The sequence below is a fragment of the Symphalangus syndactylus genome, chromosome X (genome assembly GCF_028878055.3).
Source record: "Symphalangus syndactylus isolate Jambi chromosome X, NHGRI_mSymSyn1-v2.1_pri, whole genome shotgun sequence".
NCBI classification, from domain to species: Eukaryota; Metazoa; Chordata; class Mammalia; order Primates; family Hylobatidae; genus Symphalangus; species Symphalangus syndactylus.
Window position 1 is genome coordinate 121,918,512 of NC_072447.2, and position 17,999 is coordinate 121,936,510.

At 40.9% G+C, this 17,999-nt stretch overlaps 1 protein-coding gene across 5 annotated transcripts in view; it reads left to right on the plus strand.

Annotated features, from left to right (window-relative positions):
* Nucleotides 1-17,999, plus strand: part of WDR44 (WD repeat domain 44) — a 103,453-nt gene that overhangs the window by 68,687 nt on the left and 16,767 nt on the right. For all 5 annotated transcript variants that reach the window (XM_055267353.2, XM_055267357.1, XM_055267356.2 and 2 more), the window contains one exon: nt 17,495-17,608. In XM_055267353.2, the coding sequence (XP_055123328.1) occupies nt 17,495-17,608 (114 nt within the window). The remainder of the gene's footprint in view (nt 1-17,494; nt 17,609-17,999) is intronic.

Consider the following 17,999-nt stretch of genomic DNA (forward strand, 5'->3'; position numbering starts at 1 on the left):
TGATGCTGGCTTCATAGAATGAATTAGGGAGGATTCCCTCTTTTTCTATCTTGTGGAATAGTGTCAAAAGAATTGTTACAAATTCTTCTTTGAATGTCTGGTAGAATTCTGCTGTGAATCCATCTGGTCCTGGACTTTTTTTGAGATGGAGTCTCACTCTGTCACCCAGGCTGGAGTGCAGTGGCGCGATCTCAGCTCACTGCAGCCTCCGCCTCCTGGGTTCCAGGGATTCTCCTGCCTCAGCCTTCCTGGTAGCTGGGATTACAGGCACACACCACCATGCCCGGCTAGTTTTTGTATTTTTAGTGGAGACGAGGTTTCAACATGTTGGCCAGGCTAGTCTTGAACTCCTGGCCTCAGGTGATCTGCCTGCCTCGGCCTCCCAAAGTGCTGGGATTACAGGCATGAGCCACTGTGTCCGGCCAGTCCTGGACTGTTTTTTTTTGTTGATAATTTTTAAATTACCATTTCAATCTTGTTGCTTGTTATTGGTCTGTTCAGGGTATCTAATTCTTCCTAATTTAAGCTAGGAGGGTTGTATTTTTCCAGGAATTTATCCATCTCTTCTAGGTTTTCTAGTTTATATGCATAAAGGTGTTCATAGTAGCCTTGAATGATCTTTTGTATTTCAGTGATGTCAGTTGTAATATCTCCCGTTTCTCTTCTTAATGAGGTTATTTGGATTTTCTCTCTTATTTTCTTGGTTAATCTTGCTAACAGTCTATCAATTTTATTTATCTTTTCAAAGAACCAGCTTTGTGTTTCATTTATCTTTTGTATTTTTTGTTTGTTTCAATTTTGTTTAATTCTGCTCTGATCTTGGTAATTTCCTTTCTTCTGCTGGCTTTGGATTTGGTCTGTTCTTGTTTCTCTAGTTCCTTGAAGTGTGACCTTAGAATGTCAGTTTGTGCTCTTTGAGTCTTTTTGATGTAGGCATTTATAGGGCTATGAACTTTCCTCTTAGCACCACCTTTGCTGTATCCCAAAGGTTATGATAGATTGTTTCATTATTGTCATTCAGTTCAAAGAATTTTTTAATTTCCATCTTGATTTCATTTTTGATCCAGTGCTCATTCAGGAGCAGGTTATTTTATTTCCATGTATTTGCATGGTTTTGAAGGTTCCTTTTGGAGTTCGTTTCCAGTTTTATTCCACTGTAGTCTGAGAGAACACTTGATATAATTTCAATTTTCTTAAATTTATTGAGGCTCGTTTTATGGCCTATCATATGGTCTATCTTGGAGAAAGTTCCATGCGCTGTTGAATAGAATGTGTATTCTGCAGTTGTTGAATGGAATGTTCTGTATATATATATCTGTTAAGTCCATTTGTTCCAAGATATAGTTTAAACTCATTGTTTCTTTGTCGACTTTCTGCCTTGATGACCTGTCTAGTGCTGTCAGTGGAGTATTGAAGTCCCCAACTACTATTGTGTTGCCGTCTATCTCATTTCTTAGGTCTATTAGTAATTGTTTTATAAATTTGGGAGCTCCAGTCTTAGGTGCATAAATATTTAGGATTGTGATATTTTCCTGTTGGACAAGGCCTTTTACTGTAATATCATGTCCCTCTTTGTCTCTTTTAAATGCTGTTGCTTTAAAGTTTGTTTTGTCTGATATAAGAATAGCTACCCCTGCTCGCTTTTGGTGTCCATTTGCATGAAACGCCTTTTACCACCCCTTTAAGTTTATTTGAGTCCTTATGTCTCCTGAAGACAGCAGATAGTTGGTTGGTGAGTTCTTATCCATTCTGCATCTCTGTATCTTTTAAGTGGAGCATTTAGGCCACTTAACATTCGTTGTTAGTATTGAGATGTGAGATACCTCATAGTGTTACTTGTTGCCTGTGTACCTTGGTTTTTTTTGTTTTTGCTTTTTAACTTCCATTTCTGTTTTATAGGTTCTGTATGATTTATGCTTTAAAGAGGTTCTGTTTTAATGTGTTTCCAGGATTTGTTTCAAGATTTAGAGCTCCTTTTAGCAGTTCCTGTAGTGGTGGCTTGGTAGTGGCAAATTCTCTCAGCATTTGTTTGTCTGAAAACGACTGTATCTTTCCTTCACATATGATACTTAGTTTTATTGGTTACAAAATTCTTAGTGATAATTGTTTTGTTTGAGGAGGCTGAAGATAGGGCCCCAATCCCTTCTAGCTTGCAGGGTTTCTGCTGAGAAATCTGCTGTTAATCTGTTAGGTTTTCCTTTATACATTACCTGGTGCTTTTGTCTCACAGCTCTTAAGATTCTTTCCTTTGTCTTAACTTTAGATAACGTGATGACAATGTGCCTACGCGATGATCGTTTTGTGATGAATTTTCCACTTGTTCTTTGTGCTTCTTGTATTTGAATGTCTAGGTCTCGAGCAAGGCCGGCGAAGTTTTCCTTGATTATTCCCCCAAATATGTTTTTCAAACTTTCAGACATCTCTTCTTCCTCAGGAACATCAATTATTCTTAGGTTTGGTTGTTTAACATAATCCCAGACCTCGTAGAGGCTTCGTTCATATTCTCTTATTCTTTTTTCTTTGTCTTTGTTGTATTGGGTTAATTTGAAGACCTTGTCTTCGAGCTCTGAATTTCTTTCTTCTGCTTGTTCAATTCTATTGCTGAGACTTTCCAGAGCATTTTGCATTTCTATAAGTGTGTACAGTGTTTCCTGAAGTTTTTATTGTTTTTTTTCTTTATGCTATCCATTTCCTTGAATATTTCTCCCTTCGCTTCTTGTACCGTTTTTTGGATTTCCCTGCATTGGGCTTTGCCTTTCTCTGGCGCCTCCCAGATTAACTTAATAACTAACCTCCTGAATTCTTTTTCAGGTAAATCAGGGATTTCTTATTGGTTTGGATGCATTGCTGATGAACTAGTGTGATTTTTGGGGTGTTGTTAAAGAGCCTTGTTTTGTCATATTACCAGAGTTGGTTTTCTGGTTCCTTCTCATTTGGGTAGGCTCTGTCAGAGTCTAGGGCTGAAGGCTGTTGTTCAGATTCGTTTGTCCCAGGGGGTGTTCCCTTGATGTAGTACTCTTCCCTTTTTCCTGTGGATGTGGCTTCCTGTGAGCCGAGCTGCAGTGATTGTTATCTCTCTTCTGGGTCTAGCCACCCAGCAAGTCTACCCAGCTCTGAGCTGGTACTGGAGGTTGTCTGCAGAGAGTCCTGTGATGTGAACCGTCTATGGGTCTCTCAGCCGTGGATACCAGCACCTGTATCAGTGGAAGTGGCAGAGGGGTGAAATGGACTCTGTGAGGGTTCTTAGCTTTGGTGGTTTAATGTTCTATTTTTGTGCTGGTTGGCCTTCTGCTGGGAGGTGGCACTTTCCAAAGAGCATCAAGCTATGGTAGTATGGATTGGAAATGGTGGGTGGGGCCCTAGAACCCTCAAGAGTATATGCCCTTTGTCTTCAGCTACTAGGGTGGATAAAGAAGGCCCATCAGGCGGGGGCAGGGCTAGGTGTGTCTGAGCTCAGAATCTCCTTGGTTGGGTCTTGCTGAGGCTGCTGTGGGGGATGGATGTGATGTTCCCAGGTCAATGAAGTTGCGTACCTAGGAGGATTATGGCTGCCTCTGCTGAGTCATGCAGGTTGTCAGGGAAGCGGGTGAAAGCTGGCAGTCACAGGCCTCACCCAGCTCCCACGCAAACCAAAGGACCAGTCTCACTCCCACCATGCCCCCTCAACAGCCCCAAGTCTGTTTCCAGTGGGTATGGGATCTGGGCCTGAGAACTTGCCCCAGGCTACCCACCTCCCAGATGCAAAACAAAAAGGCTTGGTTCTTCCCTGACCTATGGAGTCTGCACACCAGATTCGTGCCCTCCCCTTTCTGGCCAGGAGGCTTCTTGCCAGTTCAAATTGTTACAAAGTTCAGCTGGAGACTTCCTTCTCCCTATAGTGTTTCCCCTCCTATTCCTCTGGCTGCCCTCCCGAAGGATCCCTGTGGTGCCAGGCAGGAATGGCCTGCTTGAAGACCCAGCGAGCTCCCAGGGCTTTCCTGCTGCCTCCTCTACTTCTATATTTCGCTGGGCTCTCTAAATTGACTCAGCTCCAGGTAAGGTCAGAAACTTCTCCTGCAAACAGACGTTCAGTTTCCCCATTGGGGGTGTGTGTTCGGGAGAGGAGGATCTCCCTCTCCCACTTCTGCAGTTTGAGCACTCAGAGTATTCGGGGTGTCTCCTGTATCCCGCAGGAGCATTCTGCTTCCTTCAGAGGGTCTGTGGGTTCTCTTGGGATTCCTGGTTCTTTCTTGGAGTTGATCTACAGCTAAAATTCATGGTGTGAGCCTCCGCATGCTGCTCTGTCGATCTGAGTAGGAGCTGCAATCTAGTCCTGCATCCTGTCTGCCATGATGGCATCCCATTGTGTTTAAAATGTTTCTTAGAGATAGCCTATAGTTAGACCACGTTTTTTTAACCACTCTGCCAGTTTCTGTTTTTTAATTGGTACATTTATACCATTTAAACTTACTGTAATTATTGCTACTTTAAACTTAAATCTGTCATCTTTATGATCATTCATTGAAATATTTTCATCATTCACCCACAAACCTGCTTCTCCTCACTTCTGAACCTTGTTTAGTGGCATCAACATCTACAAGTTACCTTTTTAACTCAATCAAAAATACTCCATTACTTTTTCTTCCTTACCCACATTTCAAATTAGTAACAAATTCCTAGCCACTCTACCCCCACTCACAAATACCTGTGGAACTTACCCCCTCATCCCTAATTGTCACACACATCGTCTAGGTCTTCAACACTCATTTAAATGCTTGCCATAGTCTCCTAATTGTTTTTTCTGCCTCTGGTCTCTACCCAATTCATTTTCTACACTGCCACCAGCTAGCCAGGTTTTTCAAAACAGATTGACTGTGCCATTGTGTGGTTTAAATTTTTTTTTTCTTTTTTTTGAGACAGAGTCTCACTCTGTCACTGAGGCTGGAATGCAGTGGCATGATCTCGGCTCATTTGCAACCTCCGCCTCCCTGGTTCAAGGGGTTCTCCTGCCTCAGCCTCCCAAATAACTGGGATTACAGGCACTCACCACCATGCCCAGCTAATTTTTGTGTTTTTAGTAGAGATAGGGTTTCACCATGTTGGCCAGGCTGGTCTTAAACTCCTGACCTCAAGTGATCCTCCCACCTCGGCCCCCCAAAGTGCTGGGATTACAGGTGTGAGCCACCATGCCCAGCCTTGTGGTTTAAAGTCTTTTGACAGCCCTTTATCTCCTCTGCAATAAGATTCTTCCCTATATTGCCTAATCTTAACTTTTGACTCAGTTCCAATTCCCTAGTGCCAGTGCATTCTACCAGCCATGCCTGATACGGGTCCATACACTAAGCACTTTCACTTTCATGTCTCTGTCCCTGTTGTTTGCTTTGCCTTCACAGGGCAAAGCCCTACTTATCTTTCAAGATTCAGCTCAAATATCTTATTATTTTCCCCAAATCCAGCAGGTAAAATTGTTCTTCATTTGTATTGTAATAGTACATCATAGGTACTTTTATACTGATATTACCAAGTCTTTCTTGTTAGTCTCCCTGGCTAGGCTCTGGGCTGATTGAAGGCAAAGAACTGTACTTCACAGATTTTAGTATCCTTGGAATCTAATTCCATTCCTGATTGTAGCAGGCCTGTAATCATGTTGAATTCCTGCCTGCCTGTGGACCTTTATTCCCATTGTTCCCTTTATTTGGATGCCTTGATCATCTTTCTATTCAAAGCATGCCCATTCTTCATGGCCCACTTCCTCCATAAAGCCTCACTGACTAATGTAGCAGTGATAATTTTAACTGCTTTGCTTTAGGGAAAAGGGCTTGCTTTATTAGTTTAATTTACCATACAGTTTCCAGGCATTGATTACTATTAAAAATAGAGACTATCTGTAGTATCTTTTATTGTGCTTATTTCAGCAATCCTACTTATAGATCCTTAACTACATCCATCTAACCCCAAACAGACCTAAGTAACTCACAATTTTATTGAATACAAAGCCTTTTTACATGAGAAATAACATTTATATCCATTGTTTTCGGGAAGAAATCATTTGGGGTTTGTTTCCCTTCTGTCATTTTATTTGGGGACAGTTAAAAGAGGTTTGTATTTCACATGCCATTAGAGTTTGACACCAGGAATTATCTTTTAACCTAGTGCTAGCCACAGTGAGGCACAGTAAACACAATGGAGTTTATGTTCCTGATGTGTGTATTCTTTTTTTTCTTATGATAGTGATATCTTTTTCATCTCTTTTGAAGTACTTTTTCAGTCTTTTGTCTTAGCATCTGTGTGAAATATAATATATAAAAGTATTGTACAGTTGAACATACAGAGTGATGTACCCAAGATCACTCACCTATGCATTGGTAATGCCAAGCCTAGAATTCTGGCTGTTTTCTGTTTCTGTTAATTTTCAAAATTAGCTCAATAAATGTAAGAAAGACAGGAAGAGATGCATGTTTAATATGCTCCATTATTTTAGACACTTATAGAGATTTTTTTAATAGTTGGGTTTTGCAGAGACTATTAGACCTCATGGCTTCTAAGAATTGATAATTGCATCAGATTGCAAATGTGAATATACTGTATCCATTTTAATAAGTATAAAATTTCTTTTTGATACTAGAAGCTGTAAGTATGCTGTTTACCTAGAAATTAATGTTTTTCTTGCAAATTTATGTTTAATGTGCATGACTAGGGAACATTAGCATAGGTGTTATAGCATTTAACTGCTGCTTAAAATTTTTGAGAATAGGCCAGGTGCAGTGGCTCATGCCTATAATCCCAGCACTTTGGGAGGCCCAGGCAGGAGGATTGCTTGAGTCCAGGAGTTTGAGACCAGTCTGGGTAACGTAACAAGACTATGTCTCTATTTAAAAAAAAATAGCCAAGCGTGGTGGCGTGTACCTGTAGTCCAGCTACTTCAGAGGCTGAGGCATGAGGATCACCTGAGCTCAGGAGTTTGAGGTTACAGTGAGCTGTGATCACCACTGCACTCCAGCCTGGGTAACAGAGCAAGACCCTGTCTTGAATAAATTTTTTTGGGCCAGGCGCAATGGCTCATGCCTGTAATCCTAGCACTTTGAAGAGGCCAAGGCAGATGGATCACCTGAGGTCAAGTGTTCAAGACCAGCTTGGCCAACATGGTGAAACCCGATCTCTACTAAAAATACGAAAATTAGCTGGGCATGGTGGCATGTGCCTATAATCCCAGCTACTCAGGAGGCTGGAGCAGGAGAATTGCTTGAACCGTGAGGCAGAGGTTGCAGTGAGCCGAGATCGCACCATTGCACTCCAGCCTGGGCGACAAGAGCAAAACTCCGTCTCAAAAAAAAAAAAAAAAAAAATTTCTGAGAGTATATCATTAGAATCTAGGACTTGGGTAAAGGAAGTTAACTATAAGGGAGTGAGAGAATTTTTGTGAAATGTCGGTATGCAGTATTTGATACAGATTTGTCTTGGTACTATTAATAGCCTCACTTTACAAATGAAGGTTTAGAGCTGTTAAGTAACTCAACAATTTCACACAGTCATAGCATCAGAATTAGAACCCTGCTCTGTCTCTAGAGCTTATGTTTTTAACCATTATGCTCCAGTGGTTGACAACTTGAGGTCTGGGACTATGTCTTCATTCAGTCTACAGATATTAAGTGCCTACTATTTTTATTAATCACTGTTCTAGGAGCTAGAGATATAGTAAGTGAACAAAAGAGACAAAAATATCTGTGAACAAGAGACAAAAATAGAATGGAGCATACATTCTAGTGGAAGAAGACAGAAAATAAGTAAATTTTATAATATAAAGTTTTTTTTTTTTAGATAGAGTTTCACTATTGTTGCCTAGGCTGGAGTGCAGTGGCACAATCTTGGCTCACTGCAACCTCTGCCTCCTGGGTTCAAGCAATTCCCCTGCCTCAGCCTCCCAAGTAGCTGGGATTACAGGCATGCACCACCACTCCCGGCTAATTTTTTTTGTATTTGGTAGAGATGGGGTTTCACCATGTTGATCAGGCAGGTCTCGAACTCCTGACCTCAGGTGATCCACTCGCCTTGGCCTCCCAAAGTGTTGGGATTACAAGCGTGAGCCACTGCGCTAGGCTGTAAGTTAATTTTTTAAACCACTTTATTGAGGTATGATTGGTATTCAAAAAGCTGTATATATTTATTATATAGAACTTAATGAGTTTGGAGATAAGTATACAAGCATGAAACCATCACCACAGTCTGTGCCATAACCCAAGCATCACCTATAAAAGTTTATTCTCATCCTCTTATTTATTAAGTATACGATACAGTATTGTAAACCATAGGCACTGTGCTATATAATAGATCTCTCAAACTTAATCATTTTGAAAGTGAAACTTTGTGCCCTTTGACTAATACCACCTGTTTCGCCAGCCGCAGGCCCTCGCAATCACTGTTCTACTCTGCTTCTATGAGTTTGATGTTTCTAGATTCATCATATAAGTGGCATTATGTAGTATTTGTCCAAAAAGTATCTGGCTTAATTTCACTTAGCATAATGTCTTCCAGTTTCATTCATGTTATCACAAATGCCAGGATTTTCTTTTTATGACTGAATAGTATTCTGTTGTGTGTATATGCCACATTTTCTTTATCCATTCATCTGTCAATGGACATGTAGGTTGTTTCCATGTCTAGGCTATTGTAAATAATGCTGCAGTGAACATGGGAGTTCAGATACCTCTCTGACATACTGATTTTATTTACTTTAAATATATACCCAGAAGTGGAATTGCAGGATCATATGGTAGTTCTATTTTAAGTTTTTTCAGGAACTTTCTTACTGGTTTTCCTAGTAGGTGCACCAGTTTACATTCCCATCGACAGTGTACAGGGTTTCATTTTATCCACATCTTCACTAATACTTGTTATCTTTTATATATATTTATATATATTTATATATATTTATATATATATTTATATATATTTATTTATATATTTATATATATTTATATATATTTATTTATATATTTATATATTTATTTATATATATATTTATATATTTATTTATATATATATTTTTATATATATTTATTTATATATATATTTTTTTATATATATATATTTATATGTATATATAATGGTCATCCTAACAGGCGTGAGGTGATCTATCATTGTGGTTTTGATTTGGAAATCAAATCACCTGATTAATTGGTGATGTTGAGCACCTTTTCATGTACTCATTGGCCATTTGTATGTCTTCTTTGGAGAAATGTCTATTTAGGTCCTTTGCCTATTTTAAAAATTGGGTTATTTGTTAGAATTTTGGGGTTTTTGACATTCAGTTGTAGGAGTTTCTTACATATTTTAGATATTAACCATTCATTAGCTATACGGTTTGCAAATATTTTCTCCCACTCTGTAAGTTGCCTTTTCATGTTGTTGGTTGTTTCTTTTGTTGTGCAGAAACTTTTTAGTTTGATACAGTCCCATTTGTCTATTTTTGCTTTTGCTGCTGGTGCTTGTGGTGTCATATCCAAGAAATCATTGCCAAGTTCAATGTCAAGAAGCTTTTTTCCTGTTTTCTTCTAGGAGTTTTACAGCTTCAGGCCTTACATTTAAGTATTTAATACATTTTGAGTTTATTTTTGTATATGGTGTAATATAAGAGTCCAATTTCATTTTTTTGCATGTGTATCTCCAAAGGTAATCAGTTTTGTGAAGAAAAGTAAAACAAAGTGGGATGGCAGGGAGTAAATAAGGTGGGTGAGCAAAGCTTCACTGAGAAGTTGTTGTTCGAGCAAAGTATGAAGGAGGTAAGGAAATGATCATATGATAAGACCATTCCAGGTAGAGAGAGCAACAAGTGAAGCTGCTATAAGGCAGGAGTTCTGGTGTGCTCAAAAAACAGCAGCAAGGGCAGCTGGAGCCAGTGAGTGAGAAGGAGAGGAAAATAGAAAAGGAAAACATAGAGGTATCGATGCAGGGATCAGAACATGTAGGACATTGCAAGGACTTTGGCTTTTGCTCTGAGTAAGATGGGAATCAGTGGGTTTTCAAACAGAGAATGACATAATCTGATTTATTTTAAAAGGATCATTCTGACTTCTATACTGAGAACAAACTATAAGAAGATAAGGACCAGGCACAGTGGCTTATGCCTGTAATCCCAGCACTTTGGGAGGCCAAGGTGGGCGGATCACCTGAGGTCAGGAGTTCGAGACCAGCCTGACCAACAAGGTGAAACCCTGTCTCTACTAAAAATACAAAAATTAGCTGGGTGTGGTGGCAGGTGCCTGTATTCCCAGCTCCTTGGGAGGCTGAGACAGGAGAACCACTTGAACCTGGGAGGTGGAGGTTGCAGTGAGCCAAGATCACGCCACTGCACTCCAACCTAGGTGATGGAGCAAGACTCCATCTCAAAAAAAAAAGATAAGAAATGTCTTGTTAATTCTGGTATTCCAAATAAGCAATACAGTATATCTGCTACATATTGTATGTGCTAATGAATGTCAAAAGCCTTATAATTTTCCATAGCAATCCAACTTTATAATATCTTTAGATAGGCCGGGCGTGGTAGCCCATGCCTGTAATCCCAGCACTTTGGGAGGCCCAGGCAGATGGATCACCTGAGGTCAGGAGTTAGAGACCAGCCTGGCCAACATGGTGAAACCCCGTCTCTACTAAAAGTACAAAAAAATTAGCTGGGTGTGGTGGCGTGTGCCTGTAGACCCAGCTACTCGAGAGGCCGAGGCAGGAGAATCACTTGAACCCAGGAGATGGAGGTTGCAGTGAGCTGAGATGGCGCCACTGCACTCCAGCCTGGGCAACAGAGCGAGACTCTGTCTCAAAAAGAAAATCTTTAGATAATTAGAACATTTGAGTATGGATTAGATACTAGATGATATAAATAGTATTTTTTAGGTATGAGAATGGCACAGTAATCATATTTAAAAGAAGGGTTATCAGAGGTATATATAGAAGTATCTACTGATAAAATTATTAATGTCTAGATCTTGCTTTCAATGCTGCAGCAAAAATAAAAATGGGAAGATTGATAAAGTAGGTAAAATTTTGATAATTGTTAAAGCAGGTGATGGATGCATGGGGTTCAATATATTATATGGAGTTCGTTATACTCTTCCATCTACTTTTGTATATATTTAAAATGCCCATAATAAAAAGTAGACGGTGGCCGGGCATGGTGGCTCATGCCTGTAATCCCAGCACTTTAAGAGGCCAAGGTGGGAGGATCACTTGAGCCCAGGAGTTCAAGACCAGTCCAGGCAACAAAGAGAGACCCTGTCTCTCCAATAAACACACAAAAAAATTAGCTGAGTGTGGTGGCACATGCCTGTGGTCCCACCTACTCAGGAGGCTGGGGTGAAAGGATCGCTGGAGTCCAGGAGGCGGAGGTTACAGTGAGCCAAGGCCATGCCACTGCACTCTAGCCTGGGCGACAGAACAAGATCCTATCTCAAAAAAAAAAAAAAAAAGAAAAATATATGTATATAACATCTTACTTGGTAATTCTACCTTTAATAATTTATCATAAAGGAATAATCAAGAAAAAATAAATACCAAAAAATAGAACAAAAAACAAAAACAAACCAAAAATTATTAGATATTCTGAAAGATAAGTAAAAAGATTCTCATTTTAGTGTTCTCATAATAGCTAAAATTTGAACAACCTAAATTTCTAACAGTTGGAAAATAAAAACTGGTATAACCCATGCAGTAAAATACATGCAGTCCTTAAATTGTTTTCAAAGACTATTTAATGATGTTAAACATGGTCACAATAAAACATAAAGTGAAGAAAGCAGAATGTAAAATTGGATACAATATTAACACAATTTTGACTAAAAAGTACCTATAAATATACATATATATTTTAAGGGATAAGAGTCTCCCTCTGTCACCCATGCTGGAGTGCTGTGGTACCATCATAGCACATTGTGACCTCAAATTCTGGGTTCAAGCAATCCTCCCACTTCAGTCTTCTGGGCAGCTTGTGCTACAGGCAAGCACCACCATGCCTGGCCTTTTTTTTTTTTTTTTTTTCTGGAGATGGAGTCTCACTCTGTCACCCAGGGTGGAGTGCAGTGGCGCGATCTCGGCTACTGCAAGCTCTGCCTCCCAGGTTCACGCCATTCTCCTGCCTCAGCCTCCCAAGTAGCTGGGACTACAGGCGCCTCCCACCACGCCCAGCTAATTTTTTGTATTTTTAGTAGAGACGGGGTTTCACCATGTTAGCCAGGATAGGCTCAATCTCCTGACCTCGTGATCCGCCCGCCTCAGCCTCCCAAAGTGCTGGGATTACAGGCGTGAGCCACCACGCCCGGCAAAATGGGCAGACATCTGTAACTAACTCATTAGTTACTCATATTATTGAGAGAAACTGCTCTAGCCATCTCAGTACATCCTCTTCACCACGAAGTAAGCTCCGTGAGGGCAGAAATCTTTTTTTTTTTTTTTTTTTCACTCTTGTCCAGGCTGGAGTGCAGTGACGCGATCTCGGCTCACTGCAAGCTCTGCCTCCCAGGTTCACGCTATTCTCCTGCCTCAGCCTCCTGAGTAGCTGGGACTGCAGGCGCCTGCCACCACACCCAGCTAATTTCTTTGTATTTTTAGTAGAGACGAGGTTTCACCGTGTTAGCCAGGATAGTCTCGATCTCCTGACCTCGTGATCTGCCCACCTCGGCCTCCCGAAGTGCTGAGATAACAGGCGTGAGCCACCGTGCCTGGCCTGTTTTTTTAATTAAAAAATAATTTTTGGGCTAGGCACAGTGGCTTATTACACTTGTAATCCTGGCACTTTGGGAGGCCGAGGTGGGTGGATCAGTTGAGATCAGGAGTTCAAGACCAGCCTGGCCAACATGGTGAAACCCCGTCTTTACTAAAAATACAAAAAGTAGCCGGGTATGGTGACAGCCACCTGTAATCTCAGCTACTTGGGAGGCTGAGGCATGAGAATCGCCTGAACCCAGGAGGCAGAGGTTGCAGTGAGCCAAGATTGCACCACTGCACTCCAGCCTGAGTGACAGAGCAAGATTCCATCTCAAAAAAATAGTAATAATAATGATTATTTTTGTAGAGACAGTCTCACTGTGTTGTCCAGGCTGATCTCAAACTCCTGGCCTCAAGCAATCCTCCTGCCTCAGCCTCCCAAAGCACTGGGATTACAGGGACGAACTACCGTGCCTGGCCCTATAAATATTTATAGATAAAAGACTTTAAGGAAATATGCTAAATTATTAATAATATTCTTTATCTCTGAGTGATAGGATTTTACATCTTTTGATTCTTTATACTCTGTTTTTCTAAAGTTTTCTTTTATGCTTACCTACTTTTATTAAAACAAATGGAAGAGGGGAATGTAAATTATTTCAACCATTGTGGAAGACAGTGTGGCAATTCCTCAAAGACCTAGAACCAGAAATATCATTTGACCCAGCAATCCCATTACTGGGTATATACCCAAAGGAATAGAAATCATTCTGTTATAAAGATACATGCAGGCATATGTTCACTGCAGCACTATTCCATATAGCAAAGACATTGAATCAACAAAAATGCCTATCAATGATAGACTGGATAAAGAAAATGTGGTACATATACACCATGGAATACTATGCAGCCATACAAAGGAATGAGAGCATGTCCTTTGCAGGGACACGGATGGAACTGGAAGCCATTATCCTCAACAAACGAATGCAGGAACAGAAAACCAAATGCCACATGTTGTCACTTATAAGTAGGAGCTGAACAATGAGAACACATGGACACAGGGAGGGGAACAACACACACTGGGGCCTGTCAGGGGGATGGGAGGAGGGAGAGCATCAGGAAAAATAGCCAATGCATGTGGGGCTTAATACCTAGGTGATGGGTTGATAGGTGCAGCAAACCACCCTGGCACACGTTTATGTAACAAACCTGCACATTCTGCACATGTATCCTGGAACTTAAGAAGTATTATTTTTTAATTCAAAACATAAAAAGAAACAGAGACTATAAAAGTTTCAGGTTTAAACTTTTTGACCCAGTAATAACCCTAATATAAGGATAAGGAAATAGGCCAGGCACAGTGGCTCATGCCTGTAATCCCAGCACTTTGGGAGGCTGAGGCAGGTGGATCACTTGAGATCAGGAGTTCGAGACCAGCCTGGCCAACATAGTGGAACCCTATCTCTACTAAAAATACAAAAATTAGATGGGTGTGGTGCCGTGTGCCTATAATCCCAGGTTCTCGGGAGGCTGAAGCAGGAGGATTGCTTGAACCCAGGATTCAGAGGTTGCAGTGAGCCAAGATCGTGCCACTGCACTCCAGCCTGGGTGACAGAGCGAGACTCAGTCTCAAAAAAAAAAAAAAAAAAAAGATAAGGAAATAGTCAAATATGGATAAAGATTCAAAGATTCACGTTCCAGGGCATTCATTGAATTGCTGGGTTTTATTTGTTTGTTTTTTGTTTTGTTTGTTTGTTTGTTTTTGAGACAGAGTCTCGCTCAGATTCTAGTGATTCTCCTGCCTCAGCCTCCCGAGTAGCTGGGATTACAGGTGTGCACCACGCCCGGCTAATTTTTGTATTTTTAGTAGAGATGGAGTTTCACCATGTTGGCCAGGCTGGTCTCCAACTCCTGACCTCAGGTGATCCGGCTGCCTCAGCCTCCCAAAGTGCTGGGATTACAGGCATGAACCACCACGCCTGGCCGAATTACTGTTTTTATTAGCAGAAAAGTTGGAAATGTCTAAGTGACCAACAAAGGAAGAATGATTAATTGTGATGCATCCATATTATGCAGCTACTAAATGTTTTCAAAGCATGAAATGCAGAAAATGCTCATGGTATAATAGGAAGATTGGTAAATTTCATGTTTAATATGATTTCAAATACATTTTTTAAAAATGAAAGATTGAAAAGAGACAAAATGTTAGCAGGTTTGGGGTGATTTTAATTTTTCTGGTTTTTTTGTTTTCCAAATTGTCTACACTGATCATGTATTACTTTATAACTTAAAAAATTCAGGCTGGGTGTGGTGGCTCACACCTGTAATCCCAGCACTTTGGGAGGCCGAGGCAGGTGGATCATGAGGTCAGGATTTCAAGACCAGCCTGCCAAGATGGTGAAACCCCGTCTCTACTAAAAATACAAAAATTAGCCGGGCACGGTGGCAGGCGCCTATAATCCCAGCTACTCGGGAGTCTGAGGCAGGAGAATCGCTTGAACCCGGGGGGGCAGAGGTTGCAGTTAGCCACTGCACTCCAGCCTGGGCGACAGAGTGAGACTCCGTCTAGAAAGAAAAAAAAAAACAAAAACAATTTAGTCTGGTCATGGTGGCTCATGCCTGTAATCCCAGCACTTTGGGAGGCTGAGGTGGGTGGATCACCTGAGGTCAGGAGTTCAAGACCTGCCTGGCCAACATGGTGAAACCCTGTGTCTACCAAAAATATAAAAAATTAACCAGGTGGGGTGGCATGTGCCTGTAATCTCAGCTACTTGGGAAGCTGAGGCAGTAGAATGGCTTGAACCTGGGAGACAGAGGTTGCAGTGAGCCAAGATCTTGCCATTGTGCTCCAGCATGGGCAACAAGAGTGAAACTCCGAATCTGATTTGTATGTAATGAGGGAAGCCTGTTTAGCTGTATGTCTCCCAGCAGTGCTCACTAGTCTGGTAGCAAAATTGAGGGGAGCGAGGATGGTAGTCATCTAGCATTAGAAGTGCTTGGCAAAGGTTACAGGAGTCTGTGTTGGTGGTCTACCTCCATGGTTGATGTGAAGATGTTTTTTATAAACTGTAAAGTCCTACACGAATAATAGTGGTACTTTTTAATCTATCCCCATGCCACTGACCTAATTCAAGCCCTCATTATTCTTACTTAAACTTACTGACTGCTTTTCCTGCCTCGACGCTCTCTCCAAACCATCTTTTACATTACTGCCCAGAGTTCTTTTTCTGAATCACCGGTAAGATGGTGGTGTTTTTTTCCTCTCAGAAACCTGTGTTGGCTCTCCATGTCTGAACTTTTAAGCCACAAATTTGAGGCCTTTTTATTTTTTATTTTATTTTATTTTATTTATGTATTTTTGGAGACAGAGTTTCACTCTTGTGGCCCATGCTGGAGTGCAATGGCATGATCTCAGCTCACCGCAACCTCCGCCTCCCGGGTTCAAGCGATTCTCCTGCCTTAGCCTCCCAAGTAGCTGGGATTACTGACATGCGCCACCATGCCCGGCTAATACTGTGTTTTTAGTAGGGACGGGGTTTCTCCATGTTGGTCAGGCTGATCTCGAACTACCAACCTCAGGTGATCCGCCTGTCTCGGCCTCCCAAAATGCCAGGATTACAGGCATGAGCCACCGTGACTGGCCGAGGCCTTTTTAAATGTGATCCCAAAGTACCTTTCTACCCTAATTTCTGACTACGTCTCCATATACTGTTTTCTCTGCCCTCATCATCCTACCTACCTTTCCCTAAATATGCAAGGCTTAGCTAACCCTCTGTTCTTGCTCATGCTATGTCATGTAAAACATTTGAAGGACAAACTTTGGACTTACAATTGGATGACTTGTATTACTGCTTTGGTTCTGCTGTTCACAGGTGGCTGTGTAGCCTTTAATATATTATTTTAACCTCTTTGATCCTCAGGGGTTTTGTGTGTGTTTTGTTTGTTTGTTTGTTTTTACTAATTTCTTTATCTTTATACTGTTAATACCTACCTCAAAGAATTGTTAGAATTCAGATAATGAATACGAAAGCATGTGGTAACTAGATGCACAGTACACATGTATGGCATTATTTTCTACCTACCTCTGTCAGTATGCTTTTGACTTCAAATAACAGAAATCCAACTGAAAATGGCTTAAACAATGAGGAAGCAACTCTGGAGGTAAGGCGGTTCCAGGGTTAGTTAATTCAGCAGCTCAGTAGCATCGTCCTACTATCTCCCTGCTTTGTACTCTTTGTTTTGTTCCTTTTGGCTTTTTACACTATGGTCTTAAGATGACTGCTACAGTCTTAGTTGTCACATGAAGACAGCAATGTTCAGATGCAGGAAAGGAGGAGTCCTATTAGTGTGCCTCTCTTTAAGGGTGAGAAAATCTCTCTAGAAGCCTCCCCTCATCCCCACCCCATAAACTTTGCCCGATGTCTAATTCATGGAAATTGTACCACATGCCTAACCAGTCATCACTGGGAAGGGAAATCAGCTAATCTTCATTAGCTTAGACCAATCATGATTCACTCGCTGGTACTGGCCATCACCTCTCCTGAAGGAACAGATGCTTAGAAAAAGGATAAAGTGGGGGCTCTATTAGGGAGGGAAAAGATTGTGATAGCACGATGTCTTCAGGGATGACCCCGGTTTGTTAGGGCAAGGAGATGAAAGGAAGAGGTGCTAAGTAGTAAATCAGCATGAAGGGGAGCTTGCTTTTGGTGACTCAAGATTTCAGTCAGGCATCATACAAAATGATGAGAGAACAGACGAGGTGGGAAGAATGTGAAACTAGTTTTACATTGCAGTTTCAAAGTTTATCTTTATATCCAAATAGGTATGCAGTGGAACTGATGAAGACCCTGATGATAAAAATGCACCCTTTCGGCAACGGCCATTTTGCAAATATAAAGGACATACTGCTGATCTCCTTGATCTTTCATGGTCTAAAGTAAGAAATTCTTATTTGAATCATATATTAATTCTGTGTATAAGCAGCTGATGCTGTAGTCTTAAAGCAGAATTTCTTCTCTGGGAAACCTCAGTTTTTTGTCTTAAGGCCTTCAACTGATTGGATGAAGCCCACCCACATAGTCAAGGGTGATCTCCTTTACTTAAAATCAACTGATTATAGATATTAATCACATGTACAGAATACCTTCACAGCAACAACTAGATTGGTGTTTGATTAAATAATTGAGTACTAGCTTAATAATTAAATAATTGAGTATAGCTAAGTTGATACATAAAATTAACTGTTATAACCACCTTCCTACCAGAATTAATACCTTTTCTTTGAACTCATTCTCCTTAACCTTTCTCTAGCATTTGATGATTTGATG